Source organism: Apus apus, chromosome 2 (genome assembly GCF_020740795.1).
Source record: "Apus apus isolate bApuApu2 chromosome 2, bApuApu2.pri.cur, whole genome shotgun sequence".
In the NCBI taxonomy this organism is placed as follows: domain Eukaryota; kingdom Metazoa; phylum Chordata; class Aves; order Apodiformes; family Apodidae; genus Apus; species Apus apus.
This window is the reverse complement of record NC_067283.1, coordinates 136,867,041-136,884,024: the sequence shown is the minus strand read 5'-3', so window position 1 is coordinate 136,884,024 and position 16,984 is coordinate 136,867,041. Positions and strand designations below refer to the sequence as shown.

Genomic DNA, 16,984 nt, shown 5'->3' with positions numbered 1-16,984 from the left:
GTAAAAGCTAGTATTAGGTGATACCTAGGGATAGGATGAAAGTTCAACAACTTACTCTTTTTACAGTCCAACCTGTTTAGTGTTGTAGTTCAACAGCCGAAAATCCAAGGCTGCATATTTCCTAGTGATACAAGAGGTGGCAGGAAGCATACCTGGGCAGGGACCATTCCAGGCATTGCTCTGGGGAGGCTGAGCAGTGTCCTCCCGACAGACTTGGGACAAAGATAGGAGTTCAATCCACAACTATCCCCAACAGCCACAGTCAGCATTGCCACCTATTCCAAATGCTGGAAGTCTAACCAGGTAGCACAGCTGCTCCACACCAGCTGGTGGTAGCACTTCACAGTCCCAGCACACTTAGTGTGCCAGGTACATCCGAGTCTGAGCACACCCTGGCAGTCAGGGGTAGGCCATTTAAAGCCAGCTCCAGCCCGGGAGCCATGTACCTGTTTCGGCATGTGAGAGCAGGAGTGGACCAGAGTGTGGAGCCAGATGCGGGGCTGTGGGAGAGGCAGCCCCAGACCCCCTCCTCCCCCTGCTTCTGTGCACACATGGTCCCGAAACCTCTGGCAGTGAAGGTGTTTATCTTAAAAATGGCCTTTCATCTGCAGAAAATCTTGCTGCTTCATCAGCTGAGTGTGCTGCTTCTCACAAACTCCACTAAAAGGTCCTGCTGACCATCTCAGAGAAAAGCAACAAAGCACTGCACCCAAGTTCTGTAAAGAAAATGTTTTATTTAAAGTGTTAAATACCATCACCAGAATGAGTTTGATTTACATTAGTTGGTGTTCATTACAGGCTTAACCTGCCCTTTTTTTTCTCCCAACTGTAAGTCCTTTTAACTTTTTAAAACATACTATGTACAAGACAGCAGTGATCACTGGCATAGTGCTATTTACATGACTAAACCATAAGTAGAGTTGCAGACGTGTGAAAATAAAAAAAAAAATAATTTTTTTAAAATAAATACTGCATAATGACAAGTATGTACAAACCTTCCATGCATCATGTCCTTGATTTTAAAATTTGAAATAATTTATATAGGACTATGCAAACAAGAATGTGTGAGCACATCTCACAGTGTCAGGAAAATGGTTATGCATTTTTTTTAATATCCTAGGGGATATTGTAGACTGCATGTTAGTAGCATTTATTTGCTGCTGGTAGACAGGTGTCTTAAGTTATTTCAATAAATATAATTTTACCAGTCTGTCCATTAACTTAACAAGAATCCATTATATAAACTCTGAAGACAAGACACAATCTTGATTTATATGATATTGCACAAAGTAAAAGGCATTTTAAGTGATACTGTTATTACTTTTGCCCTCTAATGAGGCATTTGCAATTTCTTAATGGGAAACTTTCAGAGATTTTCAAATAAAATCAGAATAATTCTGTGTGGCCTTAAAGGTAAATGTAATGTGTATTTCAAAAGTTATTGCAACGTTTCAATATTAAACCTTAAATTGGTATTAAAGGCATACAAAGACCCAGAAAAAAAAAAAGGATATTTTATTATTAAATGTTAGCCAGTTACATTCCCTTTAAATAATGTAATTTAATGAGAAGCTTGAACTTGCAGCACCACCCAACGGTGCTACAAAAAACAGGTTTTTGATGATCCATTTACTGCAGTGAGGGCTTTGGTAATGGTGCCAAACAGCTGTCAGAGTGGTACTGATAAGCTTTCTTTAAGGCTATTTTACGAACAAAGATTGACATTTTTCAGACTGATATTACTTAATTCTGTCTTTTGCAACAGAAATGTAGCTTACGAAAATTGAACTTTACAGCAGAAGAACTGTATGAATTAGTAACCTTTGATGTTTTTGTAATCTCAAAAATGTAGCAATTAATATGGTGTAGTGCAAATAAAAGTATTTAAATTTACTTTCTAAAAATGAACGAGGTACTTAATTTTTACTCTTTCCAAAAACCTTCAATAAATGATACTTCCACCTTTGAATGAAAGATGCTGGTGCTGAAAACAAATTTTTTGAAGACATCTTACAATGGCCACATGATTCCAGTATTTTGCTGCAGAATTCAATTTGAAGGTGAGAAAAAAATGAAAGTAAGTTACCATGCACTGTACAATAAATTGCAAAAAGTTCAAATATCTTCTTTATCAAATACATGCTGAATTACATTAATGTACTCCCAAGCCATGTTGCAAAATCCTTTTCAACATGCTTGAAAAAAAGTAAGTTCTTAAACAATATTTTTCTCAAACAATTCAGAAATGCAGAACAATCTGCAACCCTGAACCAAATATGGGGCATAAGAGAGTAGTAAGTCAAAATGTAGCCATTTCAGAATATGATGATCATCCTGGGAGGTAGAGGGGGAAAAAGAGCAAAAGGAAGAAGGGAGACTGGGAGAAGAGACAGAGAAGGAGGAGGTAAAAGAAGTGTACAATTTGCACATTATGTCGAACCTTACAAGGCTTGTACCTTTTACATTTAAATAAATTTAATATATTACACTTATTTCTTGTCACATAAACAGAATTTTAAATATTTGCTAGAAATTATTTTTTATTTTTTATATATGTCTGCAAAAATACAGACCATGACTGGTTTAAAGAATGATAAACGTGGTGTGTCTTTGTATCACCCTGTTGCATTCTCTTCCTTTAAAACCATGCACTAGTGAAATTTACTTTTAAAAATAATATAAATTGTTGAAAATGGCTGATTTATTCTTTTTTTTTTTTTTGCAAGTTGCAGCCCCAAGAAAATAATTTAAGTTTTCAGCTAAATCTGTGTCCATGCAAAAAAGTTTTTTTTAATTTCATACAGTACATTATATCCACAGAATTTTATTTTTCAGAGAGTTCATCACATCTGGGGTTTCACTGTATCTATAGCTGGAGGTATGAAGCCCACCATTTTGTCTTGAACCTTTTCAGTGTGAAGAGTTTTCAGATCTCAAGCAACTGTTTCAAACAACAGTTGACTTCCCCAGCATCCTTACATTCTTCTTTTTCTTCCAATGTCTGCTAATCCCGTGACTTGTAACATGGCTTCATGGGAGGGTAACTCCATTTCTGTGGCATAACCAAGCTTTAGGAGGGCAGGGCAGATAACTAAAGAAATGGGAGCAACAAAACAGATTTGCCATTGAAAAGGACTTTTGTTGCATGAAACAGATTTGATTCTTTTAGTTTAGTCCATGGCTTCAGATTGGACCAAAACGGAGTGTTCCTGAACTCCAAACCTATCAGTTCTTCATGACTTTAGTCCTTCACCTGAGGGCCTTCCATAGGGCACAATGTGTGCAACTTCCTTGAGAACACAGGATCGCGTTGCAGCCCTAGAAACAGGCTCAGAAGACACAACATTAAGCATGCAGTGTTACCAGGGTTTGCGACCTGTAATTTTATTTTTTTTGTAACGCTGGTTGCTATGACAACAGTTTCACAGCTGCTATGAACGAGCATACGAAGGTCCTGTTGAACTTTCAAGAGATGATTGGGAAGCTCTTCTAGTGAGAGGAGCTAAAGTTGGGTCTACTAGGGAAGAAGGAGGGAAGAGTTTGAACCACCCAATCACCATGTTGGACAGGTCCAGTTCATCTAAAAGTATCTGTGCCACTCCCATAAAGGACTTGTGATCCATACGTCCATAGTCTCCCCAAACAATTATCTGTTAGCAAAGGAAACAACACAACAATGTCAGCAAAAATTATGACAGCTTCAATCTGATTCATCAAATGTCCCTGCTATTTAAGTATAATATGGAATTAGATATTTGACTAATGACATACTTTGCTTCTGTGTACACTAATCACGATACAGTGACAAAAATGAACTGGGCAGTAACAGCAATTATCCATGATGTGAAAGAAAGCCCAGTGAGAGAAGGAGCCCATACATACAGTAGAGGCAAGATAATCTACAGCTAGCTTTTACTCAGAACTTTCTGCTTGCATCAACACTTACTACTGTAGTATTTATCTGTTCAACAAGTATTTCAAATAGCAGAACTCGCCAAATGAAGCATGGAAGAAAGTTTGAAACTCATTCTGTGGAAACTATACAAGTGATGTTTTCAGAGTCAGAAGAAAAATGATGCGAATTACCTGTAAAACTTTTCCTTGGGGACTTTCTTCAAATGATAGAAGTTGCTGATAAAGTGGTTCCAGCGTTTTTCTTGCTACCTTTGTTTTCTTTTTGGCTATGCAGACTCCATTTTCTAATAGATACACCTTTACGTATGGTGCTTAGAAGAAAGAAAATAAGGAACAGTAAGTAAAGAAGTAAATTTTTTTTGCATAACAGGTGCACTGTTTCATCATCATATGATAAAACCTGCCTTTTCTTAAATGAACAAATCTCCACAAGCAACATACATTCACATGCAAAGCATCCATGTATCTTCTTGACTTTTCTCCCTGGTATACTTCTTTCTTTACTTCTTTTTATATGTTTCTTTTGCCATGAAACAATTCAGATTTTGACCTGGAAAAATCAGATATACCTATATATAGTGTCCCTATACTGTACAGTATGCAAAATAGGCCTATTAAGTAAATGAATTACTTGCATTGACTTTGGTGAGATTTGGATCAATGCTCCAAATTGTTAATAATTTTAAATTATCTACAAGGTGAAAATCAGTAAAAAAAAGACTCTGACACGATTTCTATTTTGGCAGAAGAGCTTGCTAAAAATATCATTATATTGTCCTTTTCACATAGTGTTATAGGACATCAGATTATAAAATAAGGAGTAAGTACCAAATACTGGTCTACTTTTCAAGTAGGTACCAACCTATTCCACACCTCTATATTCACTCTTATCCCTAAGATTCCTATCTCACATCTTCAGTACATGCCTTTCTTTCTACCCCATAACCAAGCGTGTATTTTTTTTATTACTTAAATACTTTTGAGTCTCCTGGTGGCCCAGTGTGATTTTTCTTTTCCTCCTGAAGCAGGGTTGGTATTTTCTCTACCATTTCAATGCTACATGGAGTGTACAATACCATAACTTAGTGATATGTGAATTTTCTAAGAGTTTATCCTAAGTAGAACAGTAAATCCTCAGAAGTCAGGGGTTTGTTACATTTTTTTGGTAGAACTGTATTCTTGTTGCTAAGATTCTCTTTCTTACCTGGCAGTGTCTTTGAACCTGGTTTTACAACAAGGCCACGGGCTCGGATTATTTCTACTTCCAGTTGTCCTTTCTTGTCCATCATTCCCACCTGTATATCTCCTAGACAACAAAAAGAAATCGTGGTATTGTAATTCAGAAATAGCTAAATATCTTAAAAGCTATGGGAATTTCTAGGATGAGTATGTGATGACTTGCATGGTCTGCATTCCACCAATAAGTATGATCTGGATTTTAAAACTACTAGACAATTTAATAGTTATCCTCTTCACAGGTATTTACATTAATAAACAATTAATCCCCCTGCAGTAACATCTTGTCTCCCATTTCCCATACACCTATCACTTCAAATAAAATCTTTTTTTGTCTAATGAATTTCAGATTAAAAAAGGCAGTAAGATAATTAGTACAAAGCAGCTCTGTAAAACTGTCTGAAATCTCTACACCATACTTCTAGCTTAAGACTAGATATGAAAAGGTAACTTGTGAATATTAAAAAAGTCTGTAAGCACAATAATAAAAAATATTTGCATCTGAATTTCCATTTTTATTCAATACTATCCAAGAGAAAAGGATTGGCTTAAACAGCTACATTTTAAAGACAGAAAACGGAAGAAGATGAAAAAGACTGATTTTTTCAAAGCACATTTCTACTTTTGAATATCATAGTGAGCATCCACAATTAAGTTCAACTTTGGCTGAGATTATAGTTCTGGTCTTAACTGAGTCGTTCAAAATCACATGGGAAATCCATATATAAAGAATTAGATTCTAGATAATGTCTATGTTCTAATTATCAGACCCAGTAGATTATACCATATTTATAGGACAAAAATCCTTACCCATTGATGGTGTTGCCAAAGTCTGTCGTCCTACAAGCTGTGCAGGACCAAGTCCATCCAGAAAATCACTGAACTGGCTGTCTGCAGCCAACCTCACACCAGGGAAAATCAAACTTAAAAATAATATTGAAAAAAAAATATAAATAAATACACTTGAATTCCACTCCCCCCCCCTTTTTTTTTTTCATTTTCTGTATGTTTCACATTTAGCATTTATATTTTTGATACTAGTGCTCATAAGGAATTTACTTACACTAACAAGACACTGTTGAAATAATTACTGTAATTTAAAAAATTTCTCAGTGTTCAACAAGCAGCAATTCAGAGTCCACCATATACACAAACAGGTGATAGAAACACTAATCCTCACTGGGCCTAACATGCACAGTATTATCATCATGCTCTTTTCCCAATATATTAAAGACCACTCTTAATTACTGTAGTATTCGTATGAGACCAGTTCAGTAGATACTTACTACATGGCCTTACCAGTAATTTAGTTACATGAAGATCAAATTGCTCACATTTCTTAGTCAACATTAACTCAATGTCAGAATGTTAAATGTATGCAGTGAAATTATTACATTAGACTGATTACTGGTCACTATTTTTAAAAGCACCTTTAAAAATCAGCATTAATGATAAACATTTTGCTAGAAATGTCTTTGAGAATGGCATATATTCAATAATGGAATTATTCATTATTATTCATTGTGGCAATCAAACAAAGTAACATAAAATTCAAATTCTTGCCATAAATTATCTATGACCCATAACAAGGCAACAAGAACTAATGACATTTGTAATGATCAACCATAAATAACTGTCTATCCCAAGGGCATATAGTGCATCAATTTGGACATGTAAGATACATTATCCAGTATAGGCATATTGGTAATACCACTAATGAATCTATTCACAGTAAAAATTTTCTGGGCAATGTCTTGGACATACCACTCAGAAGTCTTTAATTTGGGCTTTTATGAAAAGCATGATACATGACACTTCTGCCCAGATCATTTATTCAAGTTTAATTAACAGAGTTTCTGAAAAATTCTTGAGCCCTGTGATTGACACTTGGAAAAGCTCTGGAAATGCTTTGCACTGCAAAGCACAGTCATATGTGAGGTGTTTCCAGAAGGGAGACTGTCCTTTTCTGTGTTCAACCCAGTGCCCTGTGCCTGCTTCCCCACCTGCCACACCACCCACTGAGCCTTTATTGCAGCACGGCAGAAATTATTCTCATCATCCCTGCACTAACAGTGGGAGACTCTTTTGGTCGCAGAGGAAGATGGGCTTGGTCCATCAATGACACTACCTTGTGAAGGGAATTCTGACTAACAGGACCTACAGTGCTCAGCTCACTTTTGTCTAACTACCATTTTCATGGAGAAACATCAGGTAACCACAGTAATAGCTGCTGCTTACTTTCCCTCAGAGCTGTAGCTGTTCATGCTCCCATCTGTCGACTCCCGGCTGGCCTGACGGGTCATCCAGTTCCTCATCTCCACAGCCAGCCCTGTCTCAGTGCTCCTCTGGACAGTGCTCCGCAGCTTCTTGCCCCCTGCCTCTGTGGAGACAAAAGAGAAGCCCCCGTGGCACCAGGAGTGCTGTGGCAGCTGGGTGGCCCTGTGGGACACTGCTGCCCATGGCACACCACTGCTCACCATGGCAGAAACACTCCAAGCCAGAAATTACTGACCTGTACCAAATCTTCCATTTTAAAATTACTGTTTTTTTTTAGTAATAGGCAAACAGCACCGTAAATCTCCATTACAGGACCCTGGCTCTGTCTCCACCTGCTTTCCAAGGGCAGACAGCATATGCATGACTCAGGACAGAGGTAAGCAGATTTACACTATCCTACACTAGTGTGTTTAAAATACATTTTCTCTGGATGAACGCAACTCTCCTAGAAATTCAATTAAAATGTTACCATTATGTCAAAACCTACCGCGTTTGAGGAATGTTCTAATTCCGATGAATTATTTGATTTAAAAACATTTGGTCATGATCTGCTAAATCAAGTTACACATATCCTTTAGTGAGGACAGTAAATAACAAATCAAGAACTGTTCCTATTGTTTCTTCCCTATTCATACTCTACTCATTTCACTAGCTGCTCTGAGTTATTTAAAAAATATACTATATGTCAACCTCAAAGGGTACCAATTTTTGAACCTTCTTGTGTAGTTTAATATTATTTGCAAATAATATTAAATTCCCAAGTAGCTGGGAATCAGACAAGAAAATAAATACTCAAAGGTCAATACAGTAGCATTTTAGTGTAGGAATTTTGATCAAGACCTAAGCTAGAAGATATATTGAAAGTGCCACCAAAAAAACCCACAAACCACAAAACTGAGTGGGAAAAAAATCCTCATCTTTTCTTTCATGAATAAGACAGCCATTCCATGTCATTTCTGATTTTAAATGCTGTTCTCTGCAATGGTGCAGGGAATTCTGCATTGCAATTTCCTTTATCTGTTTAATGGATAAAAGCCCCTTGACTTCAGCAGAGACGTGTGATGTACTGATAATATAAAAGAGCAAAAACTCTATATGTACATGACACCAAATGATACCAAAATTCTTAAAAATTGATACAGCTTGGCCCTCTTCTGATGTTGCTTCTAGTCTCTGCTACCCTTTCACCACCTCTGGCTCACCACATACCAGAAGGCAGAAGAACTGCAGGACCTGTAGAGTTGGTGAAGCTCTAGGGCTTTGAGAAAGGAAATGAGCAAGGAAGGGGATTGTCCTGGGATAAGGACCCTCATTCTGAGGAGGACATTTAAGCACAAGGGCTGGCTTAGAGTAAGAGGATCTGCACCCTCAGACAGGGAATAGGAGAGAGGCATTGATTTCAATGTCCTCACTCAGTGTTCCCCTGTCCTACAGGCTGCAGTGTGGGTTGAAGTCTCCCTGGAGCATACTCCAGGTCATCCAGTCAGGGGGAATATCAGGTCAGATAAAGAACAGGAATTTTAGTGAAGTGGGAAATAGGTATCTTGAAAACCCACTGGCCTGTTGTCAAGAAAGATTTAATAACATTGCAATATTTAGCAGTAGTGAAACATTTCTACGGCAGTAACATGAATGGTTCCAATACTGTTGCGTATTACAAGCCTTCTTTGCATTCCTTAAGACCATAACTTTTGATCAGTCGAAAAAAATAAAAGAAGCCATAATTTTGCTCTAGAACTTCAGCTACCCATATGAATTTAGTACCCCACAGACTGAAATAATTTTTTTACTATGTCAAAACTACTTGTCAAAATGTCCATCAATATCTGGTACAACAAATACAAACAAAAAAGATACAAGGCTAACATGACATATGAAAAATGAAGGACAGAAGTCAACAATTTCATTTCTATTGGGTTGTAGTGTTCTAAGTCTGCTGGTTTCATTATTTATATTAAACTAATGACCATTGTCAGCTGATTTCCAACAGTGGTCTAGAGTTGTTCTAAAATCCAGTCACCCATATCAAAGAAATATTAGCAGAAAAAAATACAAAAAGTGATATAGTTTTGCAGAAGAGGTACAGTGTGTCATAGTTACATGTGAGAGGCACACAACTCCTGAAGCTCCATGCTTTTCCATTACAGTATTGTTACAGGATATTGCTCTTCTGTTGTAAGAGCTCCTTTGATTAGTAAGCATTCATTTGTGTTCAGCCTTGTTGAATGGTGGTCATTCTTGGTTCACGGTGGCAAACATGAATCCTCTCACTCAAATTTAACAGAACATCTGTTAAATCATGCATGATTCTTTAATCTTTTAATATCATACCTTTCAAAGCTATTGGGGTTTGGGTTAAGTATGAGTTTTACTTTCCTACATTTATTTTAACTGAAATAAGTGCTTGGTTCACATGACAAGGCCGACAGCTCAGAAGATACAACTTTGATACAGCACAAAGTTAGGCCTGCATAGTATATCCAACTTTTGGGTAAGTGTGGTCATAAACTGATTATTTTGACCTTAACACTGAATTTAAGGAGGGCTGAAAGGAGGCTATAACTATTTTAATAACAGAGCTCTCTGATAGTCCCAAAAGATAAAGGTCTGGCCTTTCAGCAAGAAGGCTCCTAATCTTGATATTGATGCCTCTTGAAATAAGAACTGAGGATTTAACAGCAAAATGGCAATTTGGAATAGAAGTCAGAAGCCCCAGTTCACAGACATGACACCTGAGCCACTGCCTTAGAGATGAACATTCTTTCCAGTTAAGCTTGGCTAAACTAATCTGTAATAATACACATAAGAAATACCTACACTCGATTGCCCACAAACCTAGCAATTCATTGGTTCCTGGAAAAACATCATACATAAAGCATAATCCCACAATTCCTCAAACTACTCAAAAGCAAAGATAGTGTATATATAATCCATTATTTCTATTTAATAAATTCAGCATTTGAATAGTTAAAAAGTTGTAAGTAGCAATGAAAACGCAAAGTAGTTGCTCGAAGAAATACCCTTTAGTGCCATACTTTTGAGCTGTAGCTGGTGGAAGGTCTGACTGAAGGTCTTACCAGTCCAGTAAATCCGAACTGTTTTTCCTCATCCCTGCCTAGAAATGAAAACCTCCTCAGTTGTGCGGATTTAACTAGTTGGGTAGCTGCACTCTGTACTGGACCCAGCCCTAAAGGAACAAACCAACAATTTGCTTTAAAGTTGTTCTTTTACAACAGATAATTTCCTAGAACATTTGTGAAAATATAGTTGAATGAGCAAAGGTGAGGTGATGCTAATCTCTAGCTAGATCACAGAATCACAGAAAGTTAGGGGTTGGAAGGGACCTCTGACGATCATCAAGTCCAACCCCCCCTGGCAGAGCAGGGTAATTTGGGAATGCATCTGCCACTAAAACAGAAATAAAGATGTAAGTGGTGCCACTGTAGAAGTGGAGGTTGGTTTGATAATCACAAAGTATCTGCTCGTACACACTCAACTCACGCACACTGTTTTCAATCCTACCAAATGAAAGGATGTGGAAACAATGGTCTAGTATTGTCCTTTGTTGCTAAATATGTTGCTGACCACCTACACTGAAAATCCCTATACTCACAATTTCCTAAACTCTAGTAAAGAACATTGAAAATAATCTCAATTCAAATTAGGGTAATCTAACTGCCCTAGAAAGAAGAACCTTCTCTCAAGTCCCCATCACAAAATATGGAATATATTATCTGAAAAATACTAGTTCAGATTTTTGCAGCCATATTGTAAGGAGTGGAATAAATTAACATAAATAATTGCTTTGGCATTTATGAAAGCACACTCATTCTTACAGTTAATCACACTGGTAATTTAACTAATATGGTTACTGCAAATAGACTCCACAGGCCACATTTTTTTAATTACACATGGAATTATCTGTTCCCACAACTTGGGAGTGCAAATCACTAGCAAATTAGGGGTGCAAAACTACTCATATGATCTTCAGTATCACATATCTTCAATATCAGGACAAGTCAAAAACTGCAGTGAATGCAACAGATGACTTTCTGTGACAAAATCTGCCTCTGGTGGAGCGAAGAAGAGCTTGCAGCTTGCTCTCAGCAAAAGCTTCCCACAACAGCTCACAGACCCCAAGAGGGGACATTGAGGGGACATTGCTGGCATAGGCAGAAGCAGGCTGGCTATGCCAGTCCCCACCCAGGTGGTATGTGACCTCTTGGTAGGACTTGCACTGTGTACAGAGGAGCTGTTGCTTCGGAAACACACTTAAGCTCTTCAGGTGCCTCTTCTCTGCTCTCACCACCTCACCAAAGAGGCTGCATTAAAGCTGCTTCAGTACTCTCATTTGAACTCAGGAGTTATTTCCATAAAGAGAACAAACTGCCTTTATGTGACCATTTTTCAAGACTGAAGCTCTTTACATTTCTAGAGATCTGCTCTGGGCATGTTAAGAACAGACTAGATAAAATCATCAGAGACAAGCTAAGAACATTCGATCCTACCTAAGAAAAGGGGGACAGGGTAGATCTCTAACTCCCCTGCAGTTCTGTGCCTGGAACAGCCCAGGTTTTGACCACCTTGAAGCACTGCGGGGAACCAAAGCTGAGCTGTTTCTTTCCTTGTGTGACCCACAGACCTCAAGCAGTAAATATGGATTAGGATCCACTAATTTAAGCAGGATTTAGAAAACCCAGATTCCACTGTCACCTCAGTTTGAGAAGTTTTCAGCCCACCTCACCAAGTCTCAGAGGCCAGTGCTAACCCCCAGCTTAGGAAGTGTTGTGTAACAGTCCTTCTGATGAACTTTTTTCATAGTGCATTTATGAAGCCCAAAGAGCATTTGTAGGGCCAGGGAGAAACTTTAACCTGGGGCTTTCCCTTACTTTGCACATGTAAGAAAGAAGGGAAGACTTGTGTTCCGGTTCCTGGTCCTATGAATATCTGAATGTAAAACACTTGAGAAATTCTGACTGAGATGGGAATGGCCTGCCTTGACAGCTTTAAGCCAAGCTGCTTTCAGTAAGGAAGCGCTTCAGTATGGCTAACAGGCAGGTTTGGTAAGTCTGAGAGGGCCTGGACTGACAGCCTTCAGTTTGCACTATGCATTTTTACATTTCTTGGGAGGCCTCACTGGTTTATCATTTTCAGTCAAGAAATACTCCTTCACTCTTGTCTTATTCCTTTCTGTTTCCTCCTCTTTCTTTCCTCTGGCCATACTGGAAGTATGGTTAATTAAGACTAAGGTTAATCAAGAGAGCACCTAAGAAAAAGTTAAAGAAGAGAGAAATGAATGAAGTAATCAGCTTCAAAACTCTTGCTTGACTTCTGGTCAAAGGCTGATATAGCTTTTGGGTCCTAGTCTTGAGAGTCCTCATATACAGGAGCCAAGAGGCAGCCATCCAGGGATATAAAGCTCTGGCCAGATTGCAGCATGCTTTGTCTGCATTTAATTTCCCTTTCCTAGCAAAGCTGGTTGTATGTTCAGTCTGGAAAAGATCACCTGTCTTGTTGTGGCCACATGATGTGAAGTCAGTTTACCACACTCTGCTCACAAGCAATGCTGTGGTTTAGGGCAGGCACCTGCTCCTTGTTCTCTCCCATTTTTAATGTGTTTAAAGTTGTATTTTGCCACTTAATTTCACTGCTGTGCTAATGTCCATTCTTCAGTCCTAACTGACCCTTCAGCACATTCTTAAGAGCATCAGGAAACAGAAATGCTTTTGTCTGCATGGGGCATCCATCAGTTTAAGTTTTTCAACACTTCGAGTCCCAGAAGTTTTTGAAACATTTTTACTAGACTGAAGTGTTAACAAAGATCTATTTTTCTACATACATGATAATTACTCAATGTTCCTAAAATTCCAGTATCCCCTGTATTATTATGTAGAATCACTGCTGAACATGCTACATATAAAAAGGACAAATACCCATCTCTGACAGTTTAGAGCTTGGTTTCAATACCTATGCTATGTAGCACTCCCCAGAAATCCCAATTAAGTATATAAAGAACCACAGCACAGAGTTTTGCCACTGGACATGGCCTTGACAAGGAATTTACTCCTGATATCAGACAACCAATGGGCTAGAAGCTCCCCAGGGAATCAAAACTAAGTAACTGCAGCTGTAAGGATGTGTTAGAACTGACGAGATTTTCATTTTTCATTTGGTTACTTGGCTGTCACTATATAACAACAAACTGTCTGTGCTGATCTGGTTGGATCCTTTGTTTTAAAGATGTTGATTACAGATCTTGATTGTAATAGACATTAAGAAAATAAATATTTTTTTCATAGTTTTAGTCACCTATTTGGCCCAAGAGAGATCAGGATGTCTTTTATGTTTGCTATTTTTCAAATGTATGACTGCAGGGCTAGAGAAACGTTTTCTTCAGATTTGCATAAGATGTATCTCCAAGTCAGCTTTTATACTGAGGTTTACTGTACTAGTAAATTACCCCTTGGCCAGCCAGTTCAGCTGGAGATCTTTAAAGTTTTGAATCTAACTTAGAAAAGTACTGTTGCACACTAAATGTCTCATTTAGGGGATTAAAAAAAACCACAACAACTAGTTGTGATGCAATATAAAAACAACAGACATCAAATGCAGAATTAATATGTTATCCTAATTACTTTTATTTAGAAATGCCCAACATCTGACAGTAAGATGTGAAACCAGAGCACAACTGCATGCACCCACTCAGACCTTTCCAGTCCTCCTGCAGAAGTTTCTGCTTCTGTTACTCATAGGGCCACCAGTTTTCTAAATGCAGTCAGAGAAGGTACCTGCCAAAAGCCTCACACAATTGCTGTAAAACTGAACACAGAGATATGACGAAGAAGAAGCACGTGGCTTTGCAGTCCACAGCTGCATGTCCCACGTGCCAAGTCTCCTGAATGAACAGCTTTTCAGGAACCCTCATTTAGACCAGTTACCATCTGCACATAGACAGATGTTCTTATCATTTGAATATAACAGGTCTGACTGTGCATATTTAATGCATGTGTCAAAGCAGAATGATACCATTTTATATCCAGTCTGTACATCCTGTACAACAATCTACATGACTACAAAAAGCACAAGGCAGTGGGAAATCAGTCTCATCCCCAAGCTATTAAAATCTTGAAAAACAGAGCAAGCAATTTTGTGGAATTACATTCTAATTTTATATACCATTTACATAAGGACTCACTAAATAGGTGCACATCCTCACATCCTCACCACAAAGAATCTTTAAACCCAGTCTTCAATTTTGCCAATGATGAAGGATGACCAACTTAAGTAAAAAAAAAATAAAAAAAAATCACTGTAGTTTTAAGTGATAAAGTTTTATGTTTATACATATATTTAATTTTCTGGATATACAGCATTCATGTGCTATTATTAATAACAATTATTCCATGCAATGCCAAGAGCAGATTTAAAGTTTTTAAATATTTAAGAGTGTATATATTAAGAAACTTAGAATAACTTTTTTTTTTCTATTATATGAATTGAGACACACTTTCTAATTATGCAATAATCACAGCAACACCATTTTTTAACCCAGCCTTGATTATTTTTAGCATAGCCAGGGTCATTACATAGACTATCAGACGGATCTATGCAGCATCTTTGAATGATGTAGCAAGTGTGTTCAAACAATTCAACACCCTCTATTAGGGCTTAATGAGATAGATGGTGTCAAGTAGTTGGATGGCTACTGAGATTACACAAATTAGAAACAGTTCTTCCTCCTAGCTTTGTCTAAGATGAGTAATGATACTATGCAAATATAATTATTTAAATAACCATGGTTCCCAAAACTCTGAGCAAATTTCACACTGTAATTACCCATTTTCAAGCTTCTGCTGTTAAATATTTACCTCTCCAAATGAAACAACAGCAACACAGCATGCCGCTGCTCTGACTACACTGCTGACCTTGCCATTGAAAAAAAGACAATTACAGCATGTAGATATAAATGAAGACAGGTTTTTTCAGTTTTATCTTGGTACCACTAGAGAGGAAATCTGTCATATACTGTAGCTTCACTGCTGCTGTTATAGCCACACCTGAGTCATCTGGTAGCTATTCAGGTACAGGCTGCAGTGGAAGTAGAAGCTCAGAAGAGAAATACAAGAAATACAGCTTTAAAACTCTGTTAGGCATTCTGTCATATAGTCAGGCTGAAGTATGTTGTACTTCGAATGTCAATCCTCCTACAGTCTCTTCTACTTTTCTCTGTCGATTTTGCAGCAGTTTACCAGAATACGTGTGTTGTTTAAGTCACACTCTTTACCAGCAGCAGTACAGCTTTTCCTGTGCTTCTTTTCTAAAAGGTCTTACTCCCTGTGGCATCTACAACTACTTCATGAGTATAGTACCTGAGTGTAATTGGTAAAAACACTTGGGACTGGAAAGAGAGATGCAAATTGCTGGAAATTACTTCTGCTCTACCTCCACCCTGGAGTCAGCCTGAGGAGCTGCAGGAGTGGGAGAGACCCTGCCTCACTGGACTGATGGAGAGGCTGCCCCAGCTCAGCCCCTGAGAAGCTTCCTAGCAGCAAACATAAAATATTGGTCATAAACCTAAATGTCATACAGATGCTGTATGGAATTATTACTGTTGTTATTCCATATTCAGAGTGATGTTTATCCTCTAAGATGAGCCACTCCACTGTTGCACGAGACACACAGCGACCTCTGGCGTGTGAGCATCAATCAAGCCAAGGTCTTTAAAGCTTCACCCTTTACAGCAAATATCCTGCCACAGGGCAGTATATCCTTCTTTCGTATTCCACCTTAGCTCTGCCTACGAACATTCCACGTAAACAAGGTCATCTTTACCACCAAGGCCATAAAGTAGGCCAGCTCCCTCAATAAGATGTAGTTATTCTCATTTTCTTCATTGTCTGATACTCCTACTATTACTTTATTCTTTTTAAGAGGATAATTTTAAAGCGTAACTGCTCCGTGTGCAAGATTCTCTTCACTTTAATAATTACTGTGCTAATGAATTTATTGTTACTACTTCCCTCATGCTCTATTTCTGGTTAGATTATTGTTGGCTTTTTATTGTCTACTGAAACCTCCAGAGGGACAGTGGGATTTGGTGGCCTAACCACAGGAACAGAATCCAGGAACTGCCAAGCTTGATTCCAGCTCTACTAACGAGCAAATGATTAATCTGTGAGAAATGCCACTGAAGCCAATAATAGCGTTCCACTGAGCACTTTAGTTCACCTTTAAATAACTCCTGATCCATCACTCAGTAGCATCAGTGGCAACACTCCTGCCAATATCTGTGTGGGATAGAACAACCCCTTGAGCAATTTTCTCAGATAAGTATCAGCCAGGTGACAGGAGCATATAACGTGCTTCTGTTCCTGCAGAACTACAGCAACACTGAGATACTTACTTTGGTAGACATCAATATGCAAAACTGTAATGTATCCTCTCCTCAGCTAACACAACTAATTCTTGCTATTTTTGGCATGATTGTCTTGGACTCAAGAACATTCTGTGGCTTTTTTTTTTTTTTTTTTCAATTGCCTTTTGTTTTTCTAACATA

General features: G+C 38.1%; 1 protein-coding gene across 50 annotated transcripts in view; it reads right to left on the bottom strand.

Moving 5' to 3' along the window:
• Window positions 1–714: 714 nt before the first annotated feature.
• The window catches only part of RIMS2 (regulating synaptic membrane exocytosis 2), a 470,125-nt gene continuing 453,855 nt past the window's right edge, over window positions 715–16,984 (bottom strand). For all 50 annotated transcript variants that reach the window (XM_051611522.1, XM_051611538.1, XM_051611532.1 and 47 more), the window contains 5 exons: window positions 7,390–7,531; window positions 5,962–6,074; window positions 5,120–5,221; window positions 4,087–4,226; window positions 715–3,650 (listed from right to left, as the gene is read on the bottom strand). In XM_051611522.1, the coding sequence (XP_051467482.1) occupies window positions 3,432–3,650; window positions 4,087–4,226; window positions 5,120–5,221; window positions 5,962–6,074; window positions 7,390–7,531 (716 nt within the window). In that variant the 3' untranslated portion in view covers window positions 715–3,431. The remainder of the gene's footprint in view (window positions 3,651–4,086; window positions 4,227–5,119; window positions 5,222–5,961; window positions 6,075–7,389; window positions 7,532–16,984) is intronic.